General features: G+C 43.0%; 1 protein-coding gene across 1 annotated transcript; it reads left to right on the forward strand.

The window, feature by feature from the left end:
* The first annotated feature begins 1,011 nt into the window (after positions 1–1,011).
* LOC136647669 (cytochrome P450 2J2-like) lies at positions 1,012–16,560 on the forward strand. Its single transcript, XM_066623344.1, has 9 exons — positions 1,012–1,259; positions 4,445–4,607; positions 5,789–5,938; positions 6,553–6,713; positions 8,890–9,066; positions 11,190–11,325; positions 11,857–12,044; positions 13,461–13,599; positions 15,606–16,560. The coding sequence occupies exons 1-9, from the start codon at positions 1,059–1,061 to the stop codon at positions 15,779–15,781; spliced, it is 1,491 nt and encodes a 496-aa protein (XP_066479441.1). The 5' UTR covers positions 1,012–1,058; the 3' UTR covers positions 15,782–16,560.
* The last annotated feature ends 3,307 nt before the right edge of the window (positions 16,561–19,867 follow it).

The raw sequence follows: 19,867 nt of genomic DNA on the forward strand, positions 1-19,867 counted from the left end.
ACTGACAGGATGGCTGAAAGAGGAAAAGAGAATAATCCAGGAGGAATTAAAGAATATTAAAAGCAGTCTGTTACAAATGTGGAAAAGGAAATCATGATGAAATAGATAATAAACTAACTAAAGAAATGTAGAAATTTAATATACAGATGGAAGGAGTAAAAGAAGAAGTTACAGATAGAATTGAAAATATTCAAAAGGAAATAGAAGCAGTAAAGAATAAGACTGAAAAATCAGAAGGAAGAATAAAAACTAATGTGGCGAGAATATATAGACTGGAAACAACAGTAGCGTAAATGGAAAAGCAATTGGTGAAAATTATGGATCATAGCAGGAGGTTGAACTTAAGGATTAGGGGTTTGGAAGAGAAGGATGGGGATAAGAGTCTTCCAGAGGACATTTCACAATGATTGAGAACAATATTCCCTCAACAACAATGCGACTTTGAAAGAATGCATGGGAGGAAAAATCAACTGGATTGCCTCCAAGAGACATTTTAATAAAATTTTGGAATTTTCATTTTAAAAAAGTTATTAAAAGTCATCAGAACAAATCTAGAAACATTAAGGATTAAGGAGAATCCTGCGAAAATATTTAATGATCTTTCTCCTGAGACCATAGCTTTTAGAAGGGATATGGAAGAAGCTACAAATATATTGAGGGAACATGGAATAATTTACAAATGGCGGTATCCCCCTTTATAATTGTGATATACGCTAAGAATCAACTGGAATCGACTAACAAATTAATGGAATGGATGCATCGAAATGGAATTGTATCGGAAAGTCGATGGACTCAATATGAAGCTAAACATAAAAAAGCTACAACAAAAGAACTAATTCCAACAGATGGCGCCACAATCACTCCAATATCTCCGCAGCTGCTGATAGTCACTACTCTCTTCCTATTACGTCCTTTCCTGCATCATCAGTTAGCAGCAGCCTGGATGACTACAACAGTTTCACAGAAAGCAAACGCTGGCTGCTCTCGCTGCTTAGAAACATTTCCTCTTCAGCGACAGCAGTCGGGTCTATCTAGGCAAGGTAGGGCAGGAGTCCGAGATGCTGCTGCAGTTGCTGTCTGCACTCTGGGAGTCCCTGCCTTGGTCGGAGGTTCTGCTCTTCTTGGCTTCATTTCTTCTCATTGCTGACTGCTTGAAAAGGAGACGACCCAAAGACTTTCCTCCGGGGCCTGTGTCCCTTCCTGTTCTGGGCACCATCTTCCACGTGGATCCCAAGAAACCTCATCTCTCTGCACTGAAGGTAAGGTGGTGGAAAGGGACATTCTGAGCAGACAAGACCCTGCCCCCATCCTTGGGTTGAACACCAGAGCTTGCCCTATAAAGGATGCTTGGAAATTTTCCTTCCCTCCCCACCCCAGAAATGTTGCTCACAGGCTAGAAGTGGTATTTGAAATAAATAGAAAGTGTGTTCCTTGGAACTAATGTAGCATCCTTTGTCAGAATGCAACTTGGGGAACAAGGAGCCATACTGCCTAGCTCTGCTTGCCCCAAGGAGATGCCTGTGTCCACTCACAACCATGAGTGCCTGGCAATTTTGCCAGTTTTCCCTTCAACAGTTCATGTCCAATGAGCAAGTTTCTCACACCCAGTCAGCAAGCACACACACTCTGTCTGGAGTAAAAATCTGTTTATCAAGATGAAGAAATTTAGTACATCAGGAGCATTGCCACTCCCTACCAAGGCAGCAAGTTATACAAGGACATGCTCAGGGAAACAGTAAATACCACTACAGCTAAACATAATAGAGCTAGCTAGACTCTACTTAAAGTTCTACCCTAAATTACCAAGTTTACTAGTCAGTCCAATTCAGTGTCTAAAGCAGCGATTTTCAACCACTGTACTGTGGCACACTAGCGTGCCACAAATAGTCCACAGGTGTGCCACAGGAATTTGGGGGAAGATCATTTATTAGTAGGGCCAATGGGGATGTGAGCCCTCCACTGGCAGCATGGTGTGCCTTGTCAATTGTCAAAAACCTGATGGTGTGCCTTGACAGTTTTAGTGCCTTGTCAGTGTGCCAGAAGCTGAAAAAGGTTGAAAATCACTGGTCTAAAGAAAGAGAGCTTTTGGCAGCAGCCATCTGAAGGCAAAGCAAACCTCAATGAGGGCTAGCTGATTTTTATAGCCATCTCCTCTTGGACCCCACAAAGGAACTGAACCAATCCATGTTCTTATCAAATTTACTGACCCATGTCACCCCATTTGACCAGCACCCAATCAGCTTCATCCCATATTCCACACGGAGTTGGCTCTTCACCAAATTGGATGTATCTGGGAATGTCATTCTCACCCAGTTGTTACCTCCTCTTTCCAAGGCCAGAGTGACTTAGGCCAAAATCCTAATCAACTTTCCAGTTCTGACATAGCTGTGCCAATGGAGCATGTGCCGCATCTTGCAGTTGGGGGACAGTCACAGAGACCTCCGCAGGGTAAGGGAATGTTTGTTCTGTTACCTCTGAGCTGCGTTGCCCTTACCTTGGTACTGGAAAGTTGGTTAGGATTGCACCCCTTAGCTCTTTCACACTTCTGCTCTGCCTTTCTTTGTTTCAAAGTTTAACCCTTCCTTTTTTATCTACACAGGGACCAGAACTCTGCCTAACCATAAAAATGTTGTAAAGGGAAACAGGCAAAGATGTAATAGAGCCATGTCAAATGGTACAGTTTTCTGATGTTAAGAGCAAAGCATATATGATGTTTCAGTTTTTCCAGCAGCATCTTTAATTTATCAATCTGTAGTGGGAATGCGGAAGAATCTCCCTGAAGAGATAGCATATGATGTCAGCAGTCACCCCTAGTTTTGACAGGTCTGGGAAGTATAGAGTTAAAACCAGAACTTTGGCTTGCAGTGGGTGTGGTTCACAGATATAACCTAGCAGAGATAAAGGCAACCTTGGGAATAAAGGTGAAAGAATCATTGCTTGAGGGTGTGTTTATGGTTGCCATAACTCAGAAACTGATACTAGTGGAGATTGCTGGAGACTGGCTACCTTGCTCAGAAGCTGTTGGGAACTGAGGAGTTGCTGGTGTGGTGGGAGGGACTGAGACTGAGAGTCCTGCTGACTGAGGACTATTGAAAGGAAGAACTTTGTAGCCTGAGCTGGTGAGCTACCTGCTGATTGCCATTGCATGGGTGGTGGGGTTTAGCAATGCTTGGCACATAACTAGGATTGGCTACCTTTTGGATGCAGGAAGCTACTTAGCCTACAGGGGGCATATGGTTTCTTATGAATGGAAAGGGGGCACTATCATCCATCATTCTTATCTAAAATAATATTTAATATCTAAATAATGTCCCTCACCTTTGTGACAATCCTGTTTCCAACTATAGCCAGGCTAAGTTCTTTAGGGAAGCCCATCAGCCCTCCAGGGCCACAAGCTAGTCATGAAGGTAAAAGCCTTCTACCATTGTTTGTGGCTATAATTTGGTATCCAGAGGCACAGGGTTTCTAAATATTAATGGAGGCTCCAGGGTGTTTGAGAGACCACCTACGTCTGTATAAACTGGCTCATCCAGATCGTTGTATAAATATAAACTTTTCTAATATACTTTCAGATATTAGAAAAGTTTCTATTTATTCAACGATCTGGATGATTTTCAGATATTAGAAAAGTTTCTGTTTATTCAACGATCTGGATGATTTTCAGATATTAGAAAAGTTTCTGTTTATACGATGATCTGGATGAGCCAGCTTATGCAGAAGTAGATGGTCTCTCAAATACCCTGGAGCCTCCATTAAAATTTAGAGATTAAGTTTTAAACAATTAAGTTTTGGGGAGCTGGGAAAGGAGGTGGCAGCATTCTTCCGGTTTGTTGTTATGGTTTTTCTTTAGCCCATGGATCTGATGGCCTTTTGATGAGAGGATGGGTTCTGGAAAGCAAAACAACTGGCAGAATACCCTTTTCCTTTGGGAAATTCTACCGCTCAGCTAGTTTGCTGACCACACAGAGGAGCAGATGCAGTTAAACTTTCCAAATAAATACTTTACTTACAGTTTCTACAATTGTTTACGTATTTGAGGTACCAAAGACTTCTACTATTTATGGAACAGTATAGCTGTTCTTTTTATGTGGGTGTGAGGGGATGCCTTTCAGCAATGGCTAGCCACCTTCCAAGGACAGAGTGCAGGAGTCTCCATAGTGCTCTGTCATTGATCAGGGTGCAAGAGGTAGGAGGGCAAATACGGAAAGTTGCACGAAGGTACACACAGTTTACAGGCACCATAGAGAGCAGATAAGTGGTCTCAGTTGTCTGGACAATACACTGTCCCCCAGAGTCCTGCAGGTGGCGATGCACCCATACTCTAGCAGTATCAACCTACGTAGGTTCCTTTTCTCCATCTTACAGGCATATTAGAAGCACTCAACAGACAAACTAATTTGTAATTTAATAATTTCATTGGTGTTGTTTCCCCTCCTCCTACCAGATTGCAGAGAAATATGGCAAAGTCTTCAGCATGCAGCTTGGAACACAGTGGATTGTGATGGTGAATGGACTGCCTTTGATGAAAGAAGTTCTTGTCCACCAGGGTGATAACTTCCTCGATCGTCCACCATTTCCTCTCCTGAATGAGATAACTGGGACATTCGGTGAGTGCTTTTTGTTTTGTTCAATTGTTTTGTTCAATTGAACAAAACATGCACCATGTTTTGTTCGTGGTGGTGGTGGTGAATTTGGTGGTGGTGGTGCTGGTAATCCCAGGGGAGGGCAGTCCCAGAGACAGGCCCTTTTTGTACCGTCCTTGTGAGGGAAGGGGAGGGGCCAAAGGGGAGGGGTCTGCCCTACATAAAACTGGAGGCCAGGGATGACAAGGCAGGAGGATCTGCTGCCCCTGCTCCTGACTGGCAAATGCTGCCAACTCAAAGAGGGGGAGCCAGGTGATACAATCCCCCTTTCTTCTTGGGAACTAGTCTGAGGCCTCCACAAGGGGGTCCCCCTCGGAAAGGCCGGGCGGGCCCTCCCCCCCCCATAGGGAAGCCTCACACCCTCCAACTCATTAATTTTCTTCTCAATCCCTCCAAATAATTTCCCCTTCAAAAAATGTTTTTCCCCCAAATATTGATTTTTCTACCATATTCTTCCTTTCAAAAATTCATTCTCCCAAAATTTTCCTTTTCAAAATCCATTCCCCCCCTTCCTGTGCAAATTGGTTTTTGTTTCTCCCAGTCCTTCCTGTTTGGGGGTGAGTGCATCCAAGAGACATAGTAGTGGAATTGTTTTGCAGCAAAAGAAACTTGAGCTAGAGATCTTGGCAGTAGGGGAATTGGGAGAAGGCAAGTGAATTATGTACCTTAGTGTGACTACACTTGTGCATAAGGCAAGCAAGTGGGATCGGTACAAAGTATGTTTTGACACAGTGTATTTAAATTATTTATTCACTTATTTTCCGACCCACACACCATGTCAGATTCACGATGTAGCCATCATGCCAAAAGTTTGGAGACCCCTGCTCTAATGTAATTAATGCAAAAAGCCTGAGTCCTATACTGGTGAAGTCTTCAGTGCATGCCACCCCACATTCAGCTGGATGTTGTGGGGCTCATTTGGGGAGTGGGTGGCTAGTGTGCTGGCTGTGATTCATTCCCCCCCCCTTTCCACCGCTGGTACCAATAAAGGTATTACTGTTCTATAGTTTTTGGATTTTTTTCCCTAATACTAGTAAATAAAGCTATTTTTGTAGATTTTGAAATGTGTCCAAAAGTACCCAAATAGAGCAGCCTAAATTACTTCCAATTAGAATGGGATGTTAATGTTAACCCTTCCCATACAGGACTGCTTGCCTCTAATGGACTTATCTGGAAACAGCAAAGACGATTTGTTTTAACGACTTTAAGAAACTTTGGCTTGGGGAAGAGAAGTTTAGAAGAACGAATACAGGATGAGAGCAGATACCTGACTGAGGCAATTGGAGATGAGAAAGGTAAGAAGTCGAGCCAATGGCTTGCGCAATTCATACACTGCCGCTTTAAATGAAGAGGGCCCACTGTTATATTGGTTGTGCTATAAAGTTCTATAATACTCCTGGGTTCAAATGTAATTTTTGATCTGTTTCCAGACCATAATATGGAGAACATTAGTGAAAAGCTCCACAGGTTCTTTCCTACTGCTGTCATTGAGCCAATGCTAGGATGGAGGTCTGTCTAGATTTGCAAGACCATCATTTTAGATATGGGTGCTTTCTTTTAGTTCTGTCTTTGATGAGGACAATCCTTGACCATTTCAAATGCCATCCATGCAATATGGATCTTTCTCGTGTTTGGCAATATTGTTTACTGATTGATGCTTCCAGCAATTATACTGGAAAGCTATACCTAAAGCTCTGCAGTTTTCATTAGCAAGTGTCACTCAGGTGGTGAGACTTATTGAGTCTTTAAAGATTCTGTGCTACTCTTGTTTAAGTTACTTGATTTAAATAATGAATAAATACTTTGATAAAAATCCAGTTCAGCTTCCCATACTGTCCTCATGCCCTGTTTTTGTAGAAAGGAAGCCATAAGCAACATCACTACTCTAATACTACTTTTCTTCTTCCAGGGCAACCATTTGACCCTCATTTTCAGATAAATAATGCTGTGTCAAATATCATCTGTTCTATTGTGTTTGGGGACCGGTTTGATTACCATGATGGTCATTTTCAGAACTTACTGCGGATATTGGATGAGGCAGTCGTCCTTCAGGGAAGCGTCTGGTGCCAGGTACAGCTTCCTTTCTTTCAGGAAAAAAAATTCACTACATCCTTCTGAAGACTTTCAGAATAAAGGGAGGAAACAGCATGTTTGAATGTCCACTCATGGTCAAAACTCCTTGCACATGGGAAGTTGGCACATCAAGCAGGTTAGAATCCTCCTCTCTGTGTCATATTAACTTTCTAGGAGCAAGGAGCTGGAAGTTGGTTTTAACATGAGGAATATTCAGCTATGATCCCCCATCGCACTACAACAGAATAACATGCAGCCCTATTATTATTATTATTATTATTATTATTATTATTATTAAGAATATTTCTATACTGCTTTTCAATGAGAGGCATTTATAAAATGGTTTATGGAATGGAATAATCAGCCTAGTTCCTGCATCATGCTAAAAAACAGAATAACCGAGTAACATTGGAAAATTTGTCTGTCTGTATACAGAGCTAGAGTTAGTTTATGCTTTGTGCTCAGAATGGGGTTGCTAAGATAAATGATAGTCCCATGATGAGTTCTAATCACACTTGCATGCCCATTAGCTGAAGCCTTCCTGCCAGTGCAAGGAGTGACACCCATCAGAACAGTGAGCAGTGCTGGGTGTGGAGGGGATATAACAATGTAGTGGGCAAAGTGGGCGATGGACAGATTGGGCCCAGGAGGGGCAGGATCAGTGGCACCAGTACATGCTGGTGCCTGATCCACCAACACTGGTCAATGTGAACTAGTATCAACCATTTAGCTGGCATGGGTCTGAGTAGACCCATTGTGCAGACTGGAGCTTCCCCTGGGGCAAGTCCCCTTACCCTGAGGGAACTTTCCATCTGCTGAATTCCCCTGTGGGATGCAGGACAAGCCACAATGTGCTGCTGCATCAGTGCAGAGGAACTTAGAAAGGATTGGGCTGCCCGTGTCATTTGCTGTGGCATCCCCATGCCCACTGCAAGGTATGATCTACAGCAGGGTTTTTCAACATTTGTCCCCTGCTGTACCACTTTGCATGATCCACCTCTTGGAATTACCACCAGAAATAACTTGTAGTAACATCAAAATCAATTACTTCTAGGTTGGGAGGCCAGATGCCACATAAATACCAGTAAGAGGCTCAAATTAGACAGGAGGGCTTTTCATTCATACACTGAATGAATGAAAATCATACACTGGAGCTCTGAAAATCATACACTGGAGCTTTGCCCACTAACCTGTGCCGCCTCCTGCGGCTTGCCACATTGCATTGGTGGTCTTGCAGGCAGGTGGTGAGGGTCCCATGAGTACCACCAGCTACCACCTAAAGTACCTCTGGTGGGATGATTACCACTGATTGACCAACACAGATCTACAGTTCCTACATTAGAGCTGAGAAGTAAAGAACTCACTGTGGAGGTGCCGTTTTCAGTGGCATCTCTGTGGTGAGTAGTTCTGTGAGAGTGTATACAGTATTTCCTTTTTTTGTTTAACAGGCTGTCTAAAAGATGTATTTTCTTTCTGCGGGCTTCTTTCCCTTTGAGAGCAGTGTGATGTTATGGTGAAACAGAGCAGTGTTTTTATTTAGATTCATTTTTAAACCTTGCTTAATATACTCTCTATAACAATATTGACATGGAAGTTCAAAAACTAAGCTCTGAGAAACTGAGAACTTGGTGTTCCAGAGGGACTCTTATTGTCATGTTATGAAGTAGAACTCCTTTAGGATTAGTAGTGTTGGGGAGGAGATGCGATTTTAGAGAAAGTAATGAGGGGTAGAATTTGTTGTGAGTAAAGGAATAAGTTAGAAGTTGAAAATTGGGAAGTGGGCAGTTGGTCAGTAACAGAGAGGAGAGAGAGGTCCGACGAAACCCTCATGTAAACAGAACATGTGAGGAACGAAACAGAAAAATTCTGCTTGAATAGCAATATGTTGTAAGTACGAGAAGCATTAGGTTAAGAGGGTTTTTTTTAATTGATTTTATTTCAAAATAACCCACTTGGTTTGATTATATTGTTACTACTTCAAATGAAGTTCAAGTGTTGCCTTGAAGGTACTGGGGAGAGGCTAAAGAAATCCCTCCGATAGTGGGAGTGGGCTGGAGAGTTCAGCAAATCAATACTTCTCTGGCTGAGGACACTTCACCTCTTCAATGAGGTTCTCTAGAAGTTCTAATGATTTCCCCTCTGCACTACATAATCTGGGTTTTTGTTTCCTCAGCTTTATGATATATGTCCAGCCATAATGAAGTACCTACCAGGACCTCATCAGACTGTCTTTAAAAATTGGGATCTATTGAAAAGCTTTGTGAAAGAAATGATTGAAAAGCACAAAGAAGATTGGAATCCATCTGAAACCAGAGATTTCATTGATGCATATCTCCATGAAATGGCCAAGGTAATGAATGGGTAATTAAAACTAGTTTCTTAAGAAACAAACTCTAGACTGGTCAACTGATTTGTTTAAGCCAGGGGTGCTCACACTTTTTTGGCTCGAGAGCTACTTTGAAACCCAGCAAAGCCCGGAGATCTACCAGAGTTTTTTTTTACAATGTTCGCACCATCATAACATATAACATTTATGTGTACAATGTATGTTGGTGTACCTTGAGCCCCACTGAGTATAACAGGACTTACTCCTGGGTAGACATGCCTAGGATTAGGCTGTGAGGCTGCAGTCCTAGCCACACTTACCTGGGAGTAAGCCCCATTGAGTACAATGGGCCTTACTCCCGGCGTTTCCTCCCAGAGGCACCTGAAAGGGGGGGGGTGGTCAGCACTCCACGATCTACTCATTTTGCCTCGCGATCTACCGGTAGATCATGATCCACCTATTGAGCACCCCTGGTTTAAGTCTTCTGTGGCTTATTTACTCTGATTGAATTCAGTGACTGTGTATATGCATGTGTGTATTGGCATATGAAATCATATGCTTTCTAAAAGGCAGATAATCCTAATTTCACCACTGGTCTCACTTGTTAGAGAGCATATGAAGAGTTGACATGACTAAAGTATGTTGCTTTATAGAGACATCAGATGATCTACCATTACCTTCCCTGTCCTCTGAATGCAGTTTCTGTGGGTATGGAATCTAGATCAGAAATCATTGTTTGGATTGCGAGGGGAATCTGGTTATCTCCTTCCCCTGCATCCTAAGTTTGAAGAAACACCAGAGACAGTGGCATACCTAGAGGGGGGCAAGCAGGGCAGATGCTCCAGGTGCTGCACTGGGGGGCGCTGCTGCGACCTGCCCCCCTCCCCAGGTATGCCAAGAACTGCACCAATAGTTGGCGCAGTTCCTGGCCATGTCTAGGCCACCCCCTCTACCCCCCTTTAACGAAAGGTGGATGGTCCTTAGGATGGTGGGAAGCAGTTCACACCTCCTCCGATTTTGGAGGAAATGCATGCCACCTCTCTAGCTCTGACAGAGTGTTTCATGCCACTTAGAAGCAACTCAAATGGCTTCACTGGAGCACTTTGGGGCTGCTTAAAGTGACACCCAGGAGGCAAGTGTATTAGTCTTCCAGCCGGAATGTTTTTGCAGGAGTTAGTGATTTCTGGCAATGACTGTCTATAATTTGCATCCCAGCTGCTGAGATGTTAGCTGCCCCAAACCCCAGAAGACACAGCAGAAAATACACAAAGAGAAATGGGGAGCATAGCAACACGCAGGGGTTCATCAGTCTTTCTTTGCTAGAACTACCCTTTGCTTAATTTAAATGCCAGCTTGAGGCTGCAATCCTATGCACACTTTCCTGAGAGTAAGCACCAATGAAGTCAGTAGGACTACTGAGTAGACAAGCATAGGATTGTGCTGAAAGTAATTCTGAAGGCTGTTGATGGGGCCCAATCCTATTGGGTCTGGCGTTGGCACACGGCTGGCCTGACTATCGCAAAAAGTGCCGGAAGGTGCTTTTGCACCAAAGCAACAGATGCACCTCTGCCTTTGCACCCAGTGACAGACAGCATGGGACCACAGTGCTGGAGGACAAGTGGCAAGGGCTTTCAGCAGTAAGTTGTACCACTGGCTGGCGGCAGAGCGTTTCAGAGTAGGGGGAGAGCAGAGGGGGCAGAACTGGGCAGAGGGCCTGGGAAGAGATGAATGGGCCCGGGAGGGGGCGGAGACGACAGCAGGCTGTGCCACTGCAGCCTACCCCCCCCCCCGGCCAGGAAACACAACACAGGTCTTCTTGAATCTGCGTCCACACAACAGCAGGTGCAAATCTGAAGAGACCCATGGGGGCTGTCTGGCTGCTACACAGGATAAGGGAATGTAAGTTCCTTTACCCCAAGGAGACCTGGCAGTGTTTCCCTGGCCCCACTGGATACAGCAGTCACCATTTGGACGGTGCTGTAGCCCTGGACACTAGAGAAGCTTAGAATTGGGCTGTCCATCTATTTGAAGTTGAATCCTTGAACTAGATGGATTGCAGAGGCCTTCGATCTCACTGTGTTCACCTGATGTTGAGATATCTAGTGACAGTTTAACTCACTGGTACATTTGTGGGTTTAATTTTAAAGGATGGTGCTGCTTCCAGTTTCCATGAACAAAACCTCATAATTTCAACTCTCGATCTGTTTTTGGCTGGAACAGAAACAACTTCTTCAGCCCTGCGCTGGGCTTTACTGTATATGGCACTTCATCCAGAAATTCAAGGTGGAATTGTAACTCTCAGTCTTTCATTAATGTATACTTCCCAATAAAATGCTGTAACATTGCTTCATTAAAATGACTCTTTGCCTCCAATAATGATATTCTATAATTATTCTATATTAGAATATAGTATAATGCATATTACAATATTTTATTCTGTAGTAATTGTGCATAATTTTGTTGCATTCAACAATTCTCCTTAACCACAGCGCATATTCAAATATCATGTGCTTTGTTGAACAGACTTGTTTCCCTTTGTTTTGCATGCTTAACTTCCAATATACTGCATTAAGGAATATGAAGCATGATGCATTTGCATATTTAGAAGATGCACATGGAATGTAAAGGTTTCTTTATGTTTCTTCTTGTAGGGAAAGGGCCCTCTCTTGGGGAAATGAAAAATGAGCAGGTTTATTTACCATTGTGCAAACTGTACATTCACCATAATTTAATTTAAACTGTACCACCTTTTGTAATGAAGCCTTGTATGTCAGACTGTTCAAAGTTTGTTTTTCTTGTATTGTTACTTTGCAGCAAGAGTTCACAGTGAAATAGACTCTGAGATTGGCCAGTCCCGCCAACCAAGAATGGAGGACAGAGACAGCATGCCTTATACCAATGCGGTTGTTCATGAAGTTCAAAGAATAAGCAACGTTGTGCCTTTTGGTGTTCCACGAATGACAACCAATGACACCGAACTGGCTGGGTTTCATATACCCAAAGTAAGAATCTAGTGGGGGGTAGACAGATCAGTCTTTTGCTTACTTATAACTTCTCTCTGAAATTTATTTCCAACTTCAGTTTCAATTTGAACCTATAGCTAGGTCTGAAACTTGCTGGTGGCTTCCATCTCCAGTATCTCGTGCTTCTCAAACCTCAGTCTAGCTGGTGTCACATTTTGGAAATGTTTGAAAACCATTTAGGAAACCATTTAGGTCTTTGTAAAGTAGAGGCATTGCATAAGAATAACGGAAGAAACTGGCCCCAGCCAAAACGTATCTTCTCTCTGTAAGTCAGTGGATATAGTTGGGCTTTAATGGTTAATACAGGCATCCCCTGGGATCTGCGGAGGATAAGCTCTGCTGCCACTGTGAATAACAGAAACAGTGCATAGTAGTGAATCCTACTGAAATTCCCATCAACACACTCGCAACTCACCTCCCTTCATTTCCAAAGCCTTGCAAAATGCAGACTAGCTAGCTGCTAGAGCAGTGGTTCCCAACCTTTAGGAACTCGGGGACCCCTAATGCAAAATTTGGAGATGGTGGGACCACATACAACCCCCCCAGCCTCGCACACAAAAAATACAATTAAATTTGTAATACATAAGAAGATTATTTAATAATTAATGTGATGGTTGTGCTTGCATTTGCTTCACTAGCTGTGAAAGTCTTGGGTTTACATGGAATACATGTAATCTCTGGCCCTCCAGAGATTTGTTGGAGCCTGCACTGGCCCGACGCAACTGCTCTCAGCGTGAGGGCGACTGCTTGACCTCTCATGTGAGCTGTGGGATGAGGGCTTCCTCCACTGCTTGTTGTTTCATGTCTGTGATGCAGTAGCGGCAGCAAAGGAAAGGCCAGCCTTGCTTTGTGCAAGGTCTTTTATAGGCCTTGCACCTTTGTGCAAGGTCTTTTATAGGCCTTGAGCTATTGCAAGACCTTCATTCAATCATATAAGTTCATCTTTAATATATTCATTAAGTAAACTTATGTAAATTTATTCAAATTTTAAATGTAAATTTTTCCCGGCCGCGGACACAGTGTCAGAGAGATGATGTGGCCCTCCTGCCAAAAACTTTGGGCACCCCTGTGCTAGAGGAATGCTACAGGAGGCAGCAGTGAGAATGCTAAAAGGAAGCGGAGTTCCCTCCCACTGTTTCACTCTTGTAGCATGCCTCTAGCAGTGGCCAGTCCAGGTGCTCCCTGCATCCTTCAGGATCTGAAGAAAAAGCTGTGTTTGGCAAAGCATTTGCAAATGAAAAGAGGTGAGTCATGAGTGCAACTGGGGGGATTTAAGAGCCATGGATAAGTGAAAACTGCAGATATGGGTGATGCCTGTACTGTATTGTAGTTTTTCAGTTTACTAGGGGTTCTCTGACATGTTTATATACTTCTCTGCTTCTTCTTCTTTGGCAGAAAACCATTGTGCTTGCCAATTTATCATCCATATTTCTTGATAAGGAAGAGTGGGAAACCCCTGATGTCTTTAACCCTAGCCATTTCCTGGAAAATGGTCAATTCAAGAAGAAGGAAGCATTCATGCCCTTCGCTGCAGGTAACAGTTAGTGGATTGCCTACAAATGTTGTGCAGGATTGGGAACTTGAGTCTGGTGTGTTGAGTCTGAGTTGCGAAAATCAGCATTTTTTGCTGACTCATGTACACTCGAGGACTCAGCACAACACTTGGGTCAATGGCCCCTGACTCAGCATGCAGACTTGTGAGCTCTCCTGAGAAGGAGCCCAAAGGCATTCTTGCCTTGGAATGGGCTGGAGAAGCTCAGGGAAAAAGGAGATGGGGAATCGGGGGGGGGGGGAGGATGTTCGTAGAGATCACGTTTTCCAATTGCATGGCTCTTGTGAGCTCTGTTGTTACTTGGTGGGGGGGACAAGAAAGCTCCACTGAATAAGTGGTGCAAATGAGACTGTTTCTGAGTATACCTACAAAGGATTGGGTTGTCCTGGTAAACTTTGCAGCTGCTGCGTGTGATGCTCCTCCCTCTTGCTACGTCTGTCCCCCTCTCACACAGTCTGCCCCAACCCCTTCCGCCCTGTTTACAGATGGGATGGAGAACCAGGGAAGTGTTTAAAGAGAGCGCGCGCACAGAAAGAGACAGCAGAAACTCTTCCCCCCCCCCCTGCACCTGATACATGTATTGAAAGACTTGTGACTTGAGTCCTTTTGAGTTGCGAAAACTATCTGGGCGATTCAGAAAATGTCCCCATTAGGACTTGTTTTTGACTCAAGTCATTGGGGGCGGAGATTTGTGACTCAAGTCAAACCATGTGGGATTTTGCCCCTCCCTGATGCTGAGTCAGGCACAGGCTGTGGAGAGTCTCTCCCCTGATTTCCAGTATGTCTGCAATGTCGTCGTGAAGCAGCTACTATAGAGCTTTTTTCCTTGCACTGCATTTCAGCCTGAGCAACAGGTGCTCTATGTGTTATCTGGTACACAATTTGCTCCATGGGAACCTGCCTTCATCCAGCTGTAGGTATTACATGCCAAGTTAATATTGGTTTGAAACTAATATTAATTGGATATCTGTGTGTCCATGCTTAATGTTGTAACATTTCCAAATGCTTGGGAATTAGAAGGGAGGCAAGGAATGTAAGTCAACATTCTGAAATGCCCCCAGCTGTTAAGTGCCCCCACACTACAGGAAATGGAGCCCGAACCCTTCATGAGTTCAACATGTTACATCTTTTTTTCAGTTCCTCTGTTTCACTCAATACACAACTCCTGTCTGGTTCAGTCAGCATTTAAATTGCTACCTTTTTCAGCAAGATACATGAGGAATAGGAAAGGAGCAATTCTTTCCCAAGCATAACTTACATGCATTTTTCTAAGAAAAGTAATCATTTTAAACTTTTGCCAGATTTCTGTTTTGTATTTGATTGTCAGTACTCAATGGGAAAATGTCTGGAAAGTAGCAGCCTTGACATAACAGTATATTTATTCCTTGTCCTGTGGTTTCCAAACATACTTAGATCAGGTAACTTACTCCGTTGTGCAGTTTAAAATGTGATGTTTTATTGCCACCAATGCACACCTATTTAGTAAGAATGTCATGAGTGAAATCCAACAACACATTCATATGTGTGTCTGCTCAGCAGTAAGTCCTGTTGTGTTCAGTGGGGCTTCCTCTCAGGGAAGTGTTTATAGAATGAATGTCATAGCAGCCACCTCTTCTAGCAAGGTTTATTAGAGGTTTCTTGGATGCTGTAGAGCAGTGATTCTCAAAACTGTTAGCACTGAGAAATGCTAACCAGGGAAAAAAAGCTTCTCTTCACCAGCCACTTAAGCCACTGTGTCTGTAATGGTGCTCCTCTCAGTTAACAGGTTGTTTAACCTTTGATGTACATAGAATAATGTACCCTGACAGTTTTACCAACCACCCAAAACTGGGTTGTGACCCACTGGTGGGCCACAGTTCCACAGTTTGAAAACCACTGCTGTGGGGTATGAAGCAGTAGTTACCCTATGTGACCTCTTTTCGTTAAACCACAGTTAATTGCATCAAAAACATTTGCTAACATGGCTATTCCCCCCCCCCCTTTTCTAGGAAAACGAGCTTGTCCTGGAGAGCAGCTGGCTAAGATGGAGCTTTTCCTTTTCTTCACTGCCTTACTGCAGAAGTTCACTTTCCAGGCTCCCCAAAATGTGAAGCTAAATTTGGACTACAGAGTGGGCATTACGTTGTCCCCCCAGCCATACCGGATATGTGCACATCCTCATTAAGCGAAACACATCTGTCATTGCCCTTACTAGAATTAAGGTTATCTGACAATATCCTCTATTGTTCAGTTATGAGAGCCTAATGCTGAGGTATGTGTCAATGATTGGGTGACCTGCTTTGTTAGCCTTATCCCTTCTGTACTCATCCTGCAGTTCAAGAGGTCTGTGATGTGAAAACAGAACTACGTAGCTGGTCTTTTGAAACTCTTGTTCCCAGCCATTTGCATACATAATCCCAACCAAAGCAGGATCAGATGGAGATTCTCATTTTAAAAATAAAAACAAGATAACGTGCTACTCTGATCATTAAGGGCTCTTAAGTCATGGGCCGTGTACTCTCTACCATCCTCTTTGAGGTCTCTTACATTTTGAATTTACCACAAAGAATGATTAGGTCATTGCAACCACATTGCAACCGTACTTCGGTTTGCTAATTGAACTGCTCCTGAATTTGATTTTAAAAAAAAACTGACAGCACAATCCTATGCATGTCTATTCAACAGTAAATCTCATTGTGTTCAATGAGATTTACTCACAGGAAAGTATGTATAGAATTGCAGCCTGAGTTTGATAATTAACTGGAATTTCCCTCATTGTTTATGCTTCACCTCACATGTTGGAAGCTCCTTCTGGAACAGTGTAAGGCCTTAACGCAACTTCCAGTTATTAATGTTTGTGTGAAAGAAAGATCATCCCTAGTGGTTACTGCTAATACAAGCTATTGAAATTCCATTTCTGACCATAGGAAAATGGCTCTGTTGTTACTAAGGAACTGCTATTAATTCCATGAGCTGCTCTTGTATTGTTATGATTTGCGGGGGGGGGGGGTAGCAAATGTAACTCCTCTAAGGGCGCAATCCTAATCCCTTATGTCAGTCCTTTTCAGCACTGGCATAACGGCGCCAGTGGGACTGTGTGCTGCATCCAGCAGTTGGGTGTCACTCACGGAGGCCTCCTCAACGTAAGGAAATGTTTGTTCCCTTACCTCAGAACCGCATTGCCCTTTAGTGCTGGAAAGCAGGAACATAAGGGGTTAGGATTGCACCCTTAGTCATAGAAGTCTCAGTATATCGTCCTTAAAAAGCACAACTTTTAGAGTCCTGCTATAAATTTTAGAATTCCAAAGATCTTCAAAAATATGTTAAACGGAAGCTACTTTGTATAAATATCAGTCGGTTTTTTCCCTTTGGGAAAGTGAAGTTTTTCCATTTGCTTATCCCATTTCTCCCACCTGTTCCTGGAGCCTCAGTTTTCTTCAATCTGTTTACAAGCAGTGGCTTAAAAAAATAATAATTTCTGCTTATAGCAAAATAAGCAGTTGTTCACTATCTTGTTCACTCCTTGTTGTTCACTATCCATCACTGGAAACATTCTCTTGTAACTTATTGCAATACAAAAGGCTGACTTATATTTATATCTGCCCTATACATTTACCAGTTTAGCTCACCAATCTCATGGTACTCCCCTTAGAGCCCAATTTCTACTGGTGGGTGTTGTAAAAGCGCCAGACATAAAGCTCTCAAATAGGCTGTTATCAAAAGATCCACTTTTTAAATTTCCCCTTTTAAAATTCATGTTATTCATTAACAGCCTAATAGGAGTTCGAGGCTGTTCGGTATCTTTGCCAGAAGGGCATCTGCAAGTGGCCACATGCTTGAGATGGACAAGTACCGTCAATCCCCACTACCTGCAAATCACCACAGGTTGCAAATTTGCACGTATGAAACCCCAATGATCCCATCCAGACCAGGGGTTTAAATGGTTGGGGGGGGGTGACTTACCTGCTGCCGACATTGAAAGCACTCTGCTGGTCTATGTGGTTGCAGGGCACCATTTTGAATGCCCCTGATGCATGCAGGAACTTCCTCAATGCAGCAGAGACATTCTAAACAGCAACTGCAATTGGAGCGGGAAAGTCTTGCTTTCCCCATCCACTTGAATGCGCTTCGTGCCAATTGGGGGCACAATTATAAATGTCCCTGCTGCCTCTGGAAGGTTTCTTCTGCAGCAGTGATCGCAAACAGTGAGACCCTCCTTGCAAATGGCCAGGGCTGGTCTCAGTCTTGCTCCTCACAGATACGTGAACTCATATATGCTGAGGACTGACTGTACGTAAAGTGCATATTGGAACAAGACAGACATCTGTGCCTGGAAAAATACTTGTGATATGTACACGACTGACATTTGCACTGTAATTGCCACATTGTGCTGGAAGAAAGGTTGGACTCTACAAAATATTGTATTTTTATATAGATACATTTTGTTCCTCAAAGAACTGGCAGAAAGAGCATTAATGCAAGTAGATGAACATGTAGAAACCTCCCCTTGTGGAAAATTAATTCTGTGATGCTTCAGGTGTCCATGTTTTAATAGCAGACCTTTGACAGAAAGATCTACACTTATACTGGAACTGCGGCTGGAAGATTTTGTTTATTACATTTCTGCCCAACTTTGCATATACGCAACAGGGACCACATGTGTAAACTGGTATGCTGGGCAAAACTGGGTTAACAAGTCCAAAATTGGCTTTTTAAAAGTTAGCTTCCTGTTTTGTTTTCTGTAATGGTCACAATTGCGAAGTAGATTTAAGTGTGTTTAATAACCATATCATGTCAGGCCTTTGGCATCCCAGGCCCTGAATTGTTGTAAGCCAGGATGTGGCAGGAGGAGCCTTGATGTCCAGGCTTGGTATGAAAAGCAAGCATGGGAACAGCAGCACTGTATATGTGTGTGATTAGCAATCAACTGCACCTGTGTTAGGTAGGAGCCATGTGACCTGCGAGGATGTGTGCGGAGTGGGCTGTGGTGGAGTGGTGCAGTGAACCACTGGACAGCCAATCAGAAAGGGTCACAAGACAGTCTAGTGATGATGAGGTCACCCTATTCTGATTGGCTGGCCCCAGTATATATGGGGGCAAGAACAGACACCAAGTGTGGATTGCTGTGAGTCGTGCTGCTGGTTTATTCTGTGACTTGGACTGCTTATTGTGACTGTGCCTTGCTGTATCCCTGACTCCTGGACCGTTTGACTGACTACTGCCTGCTCTTTTACCAATACATGCTTCTGCAATGTATCAACATTGAAACCAATCAATTCAACAAAGTATTAGCTGAATTATGGACATATTGTACCTCTTACAAGTATAAAGAGAAGACTGGCTCTAACTATAAACTACAAGGGAAATTCCAGGATAAAGACTTATTTGTTTTTCTTGTGGGGGTAAGGGTGATTTTGCAAGACAATGCCCCAGCTCAAATTTTTGTCCTCCTAGAATTAAAGGAAGGAATAATAGGAGAGAAGATAGTTTTCACCCCCTGTGGAATGTAAATAGTAGAATCTTAAGTGAAGAGAGTAATTCTTCTCAGTGTAATGTGATCAGTAAAGATTTTAATGTAAAGGGGAATATGCAGTTGAGAGAAATATCAGTGAAGGATGAACAAAAAATTGTAGGAAAATTTTTAAGTTTAACCCAGCCTAACCCAGTAAATCAAGTTTGGATAGTGGACAGTGGGGCTACAAGCCATAGTACAGCAGATAAAGAGTTTTTCTATAATTTGAATATGAGCACATGAAAGGTTGTTACAGCAAGTGGACAAACCTGAGATGTTGCAGGTAAAGGACACGGAAGATTATGATGTATAGCTGATGATAAAATTGTCAATACAGTAGCACATAATGTGCTGTACATACCAGGCTTGCAAGGAAATACTTTGAGTGTATCTCAGTTGGATAACAAAGGACATGACATCAATTTTCGTAATGGTAGATGCACTATAACTAAAGATGATAAGCTTATTGCGCAAGCCTTTTTGCAGGATGGTGTGTATGTTTTAGATTTGGCTTGTGAGAAAGTAATGTATATAAAGGAAGGTTGTAATCAAGAATGCCTCCACCTATGGCATAGAAGATTTGCGCATCGAGATGTAAATGCTATTCAGGATCTTCAAAGAAGGAACCTGGTAACAGGTATAAAGTTAAAGCCTTGTGATAATCTTAATGAGAGATGTATAGATTGTGTAAAAGGGAAAGGTAGTCAACCATCCTTCCCACAAAGGCATGAGCAGCGTACTACAAGACCATTAGAGCTA

The sequence above is a fragment of the Tiliqua scincoides genome, chromosome 4, assembly GCF_035046505.1.
Source record: "Tiliqua scincoides isolate rTilSci1 chromosome 4, rTilSci1.hap2, whole genome shotgun sequence".
NCBI lineage: Eukaryota > Metazoa > Chordata > Lepidosauria > Squamata > Scincidae > Tiliqua > Tiliqua scincoides.

Bases quoted from the DNA above. Each gene is read 5' to 3' on its own strand.
- LOC136647669 (XM_066623344.1), top strand. From the start codon at position 1,059: ATGCTGCTGCAGTTGCTGTCTGCACTCTGGGAGTCCCTGCCTTGGTCG. The intron at 5,939-6,552 runs GTAAGAAGTCGA...TTCTTCTTCCAG, and splicing joins GGCAATTGGAGATGAGAAAG to GGCAACCATTTGACCCTCAT. The intron at 13,600-15,605 runs GTAACAGTTAGT...CCCCTTTTCTAG, and splicing joins ATTCATGCCCTTCGCTGCAG to GAAAACGAGCTTGTCCTGGA.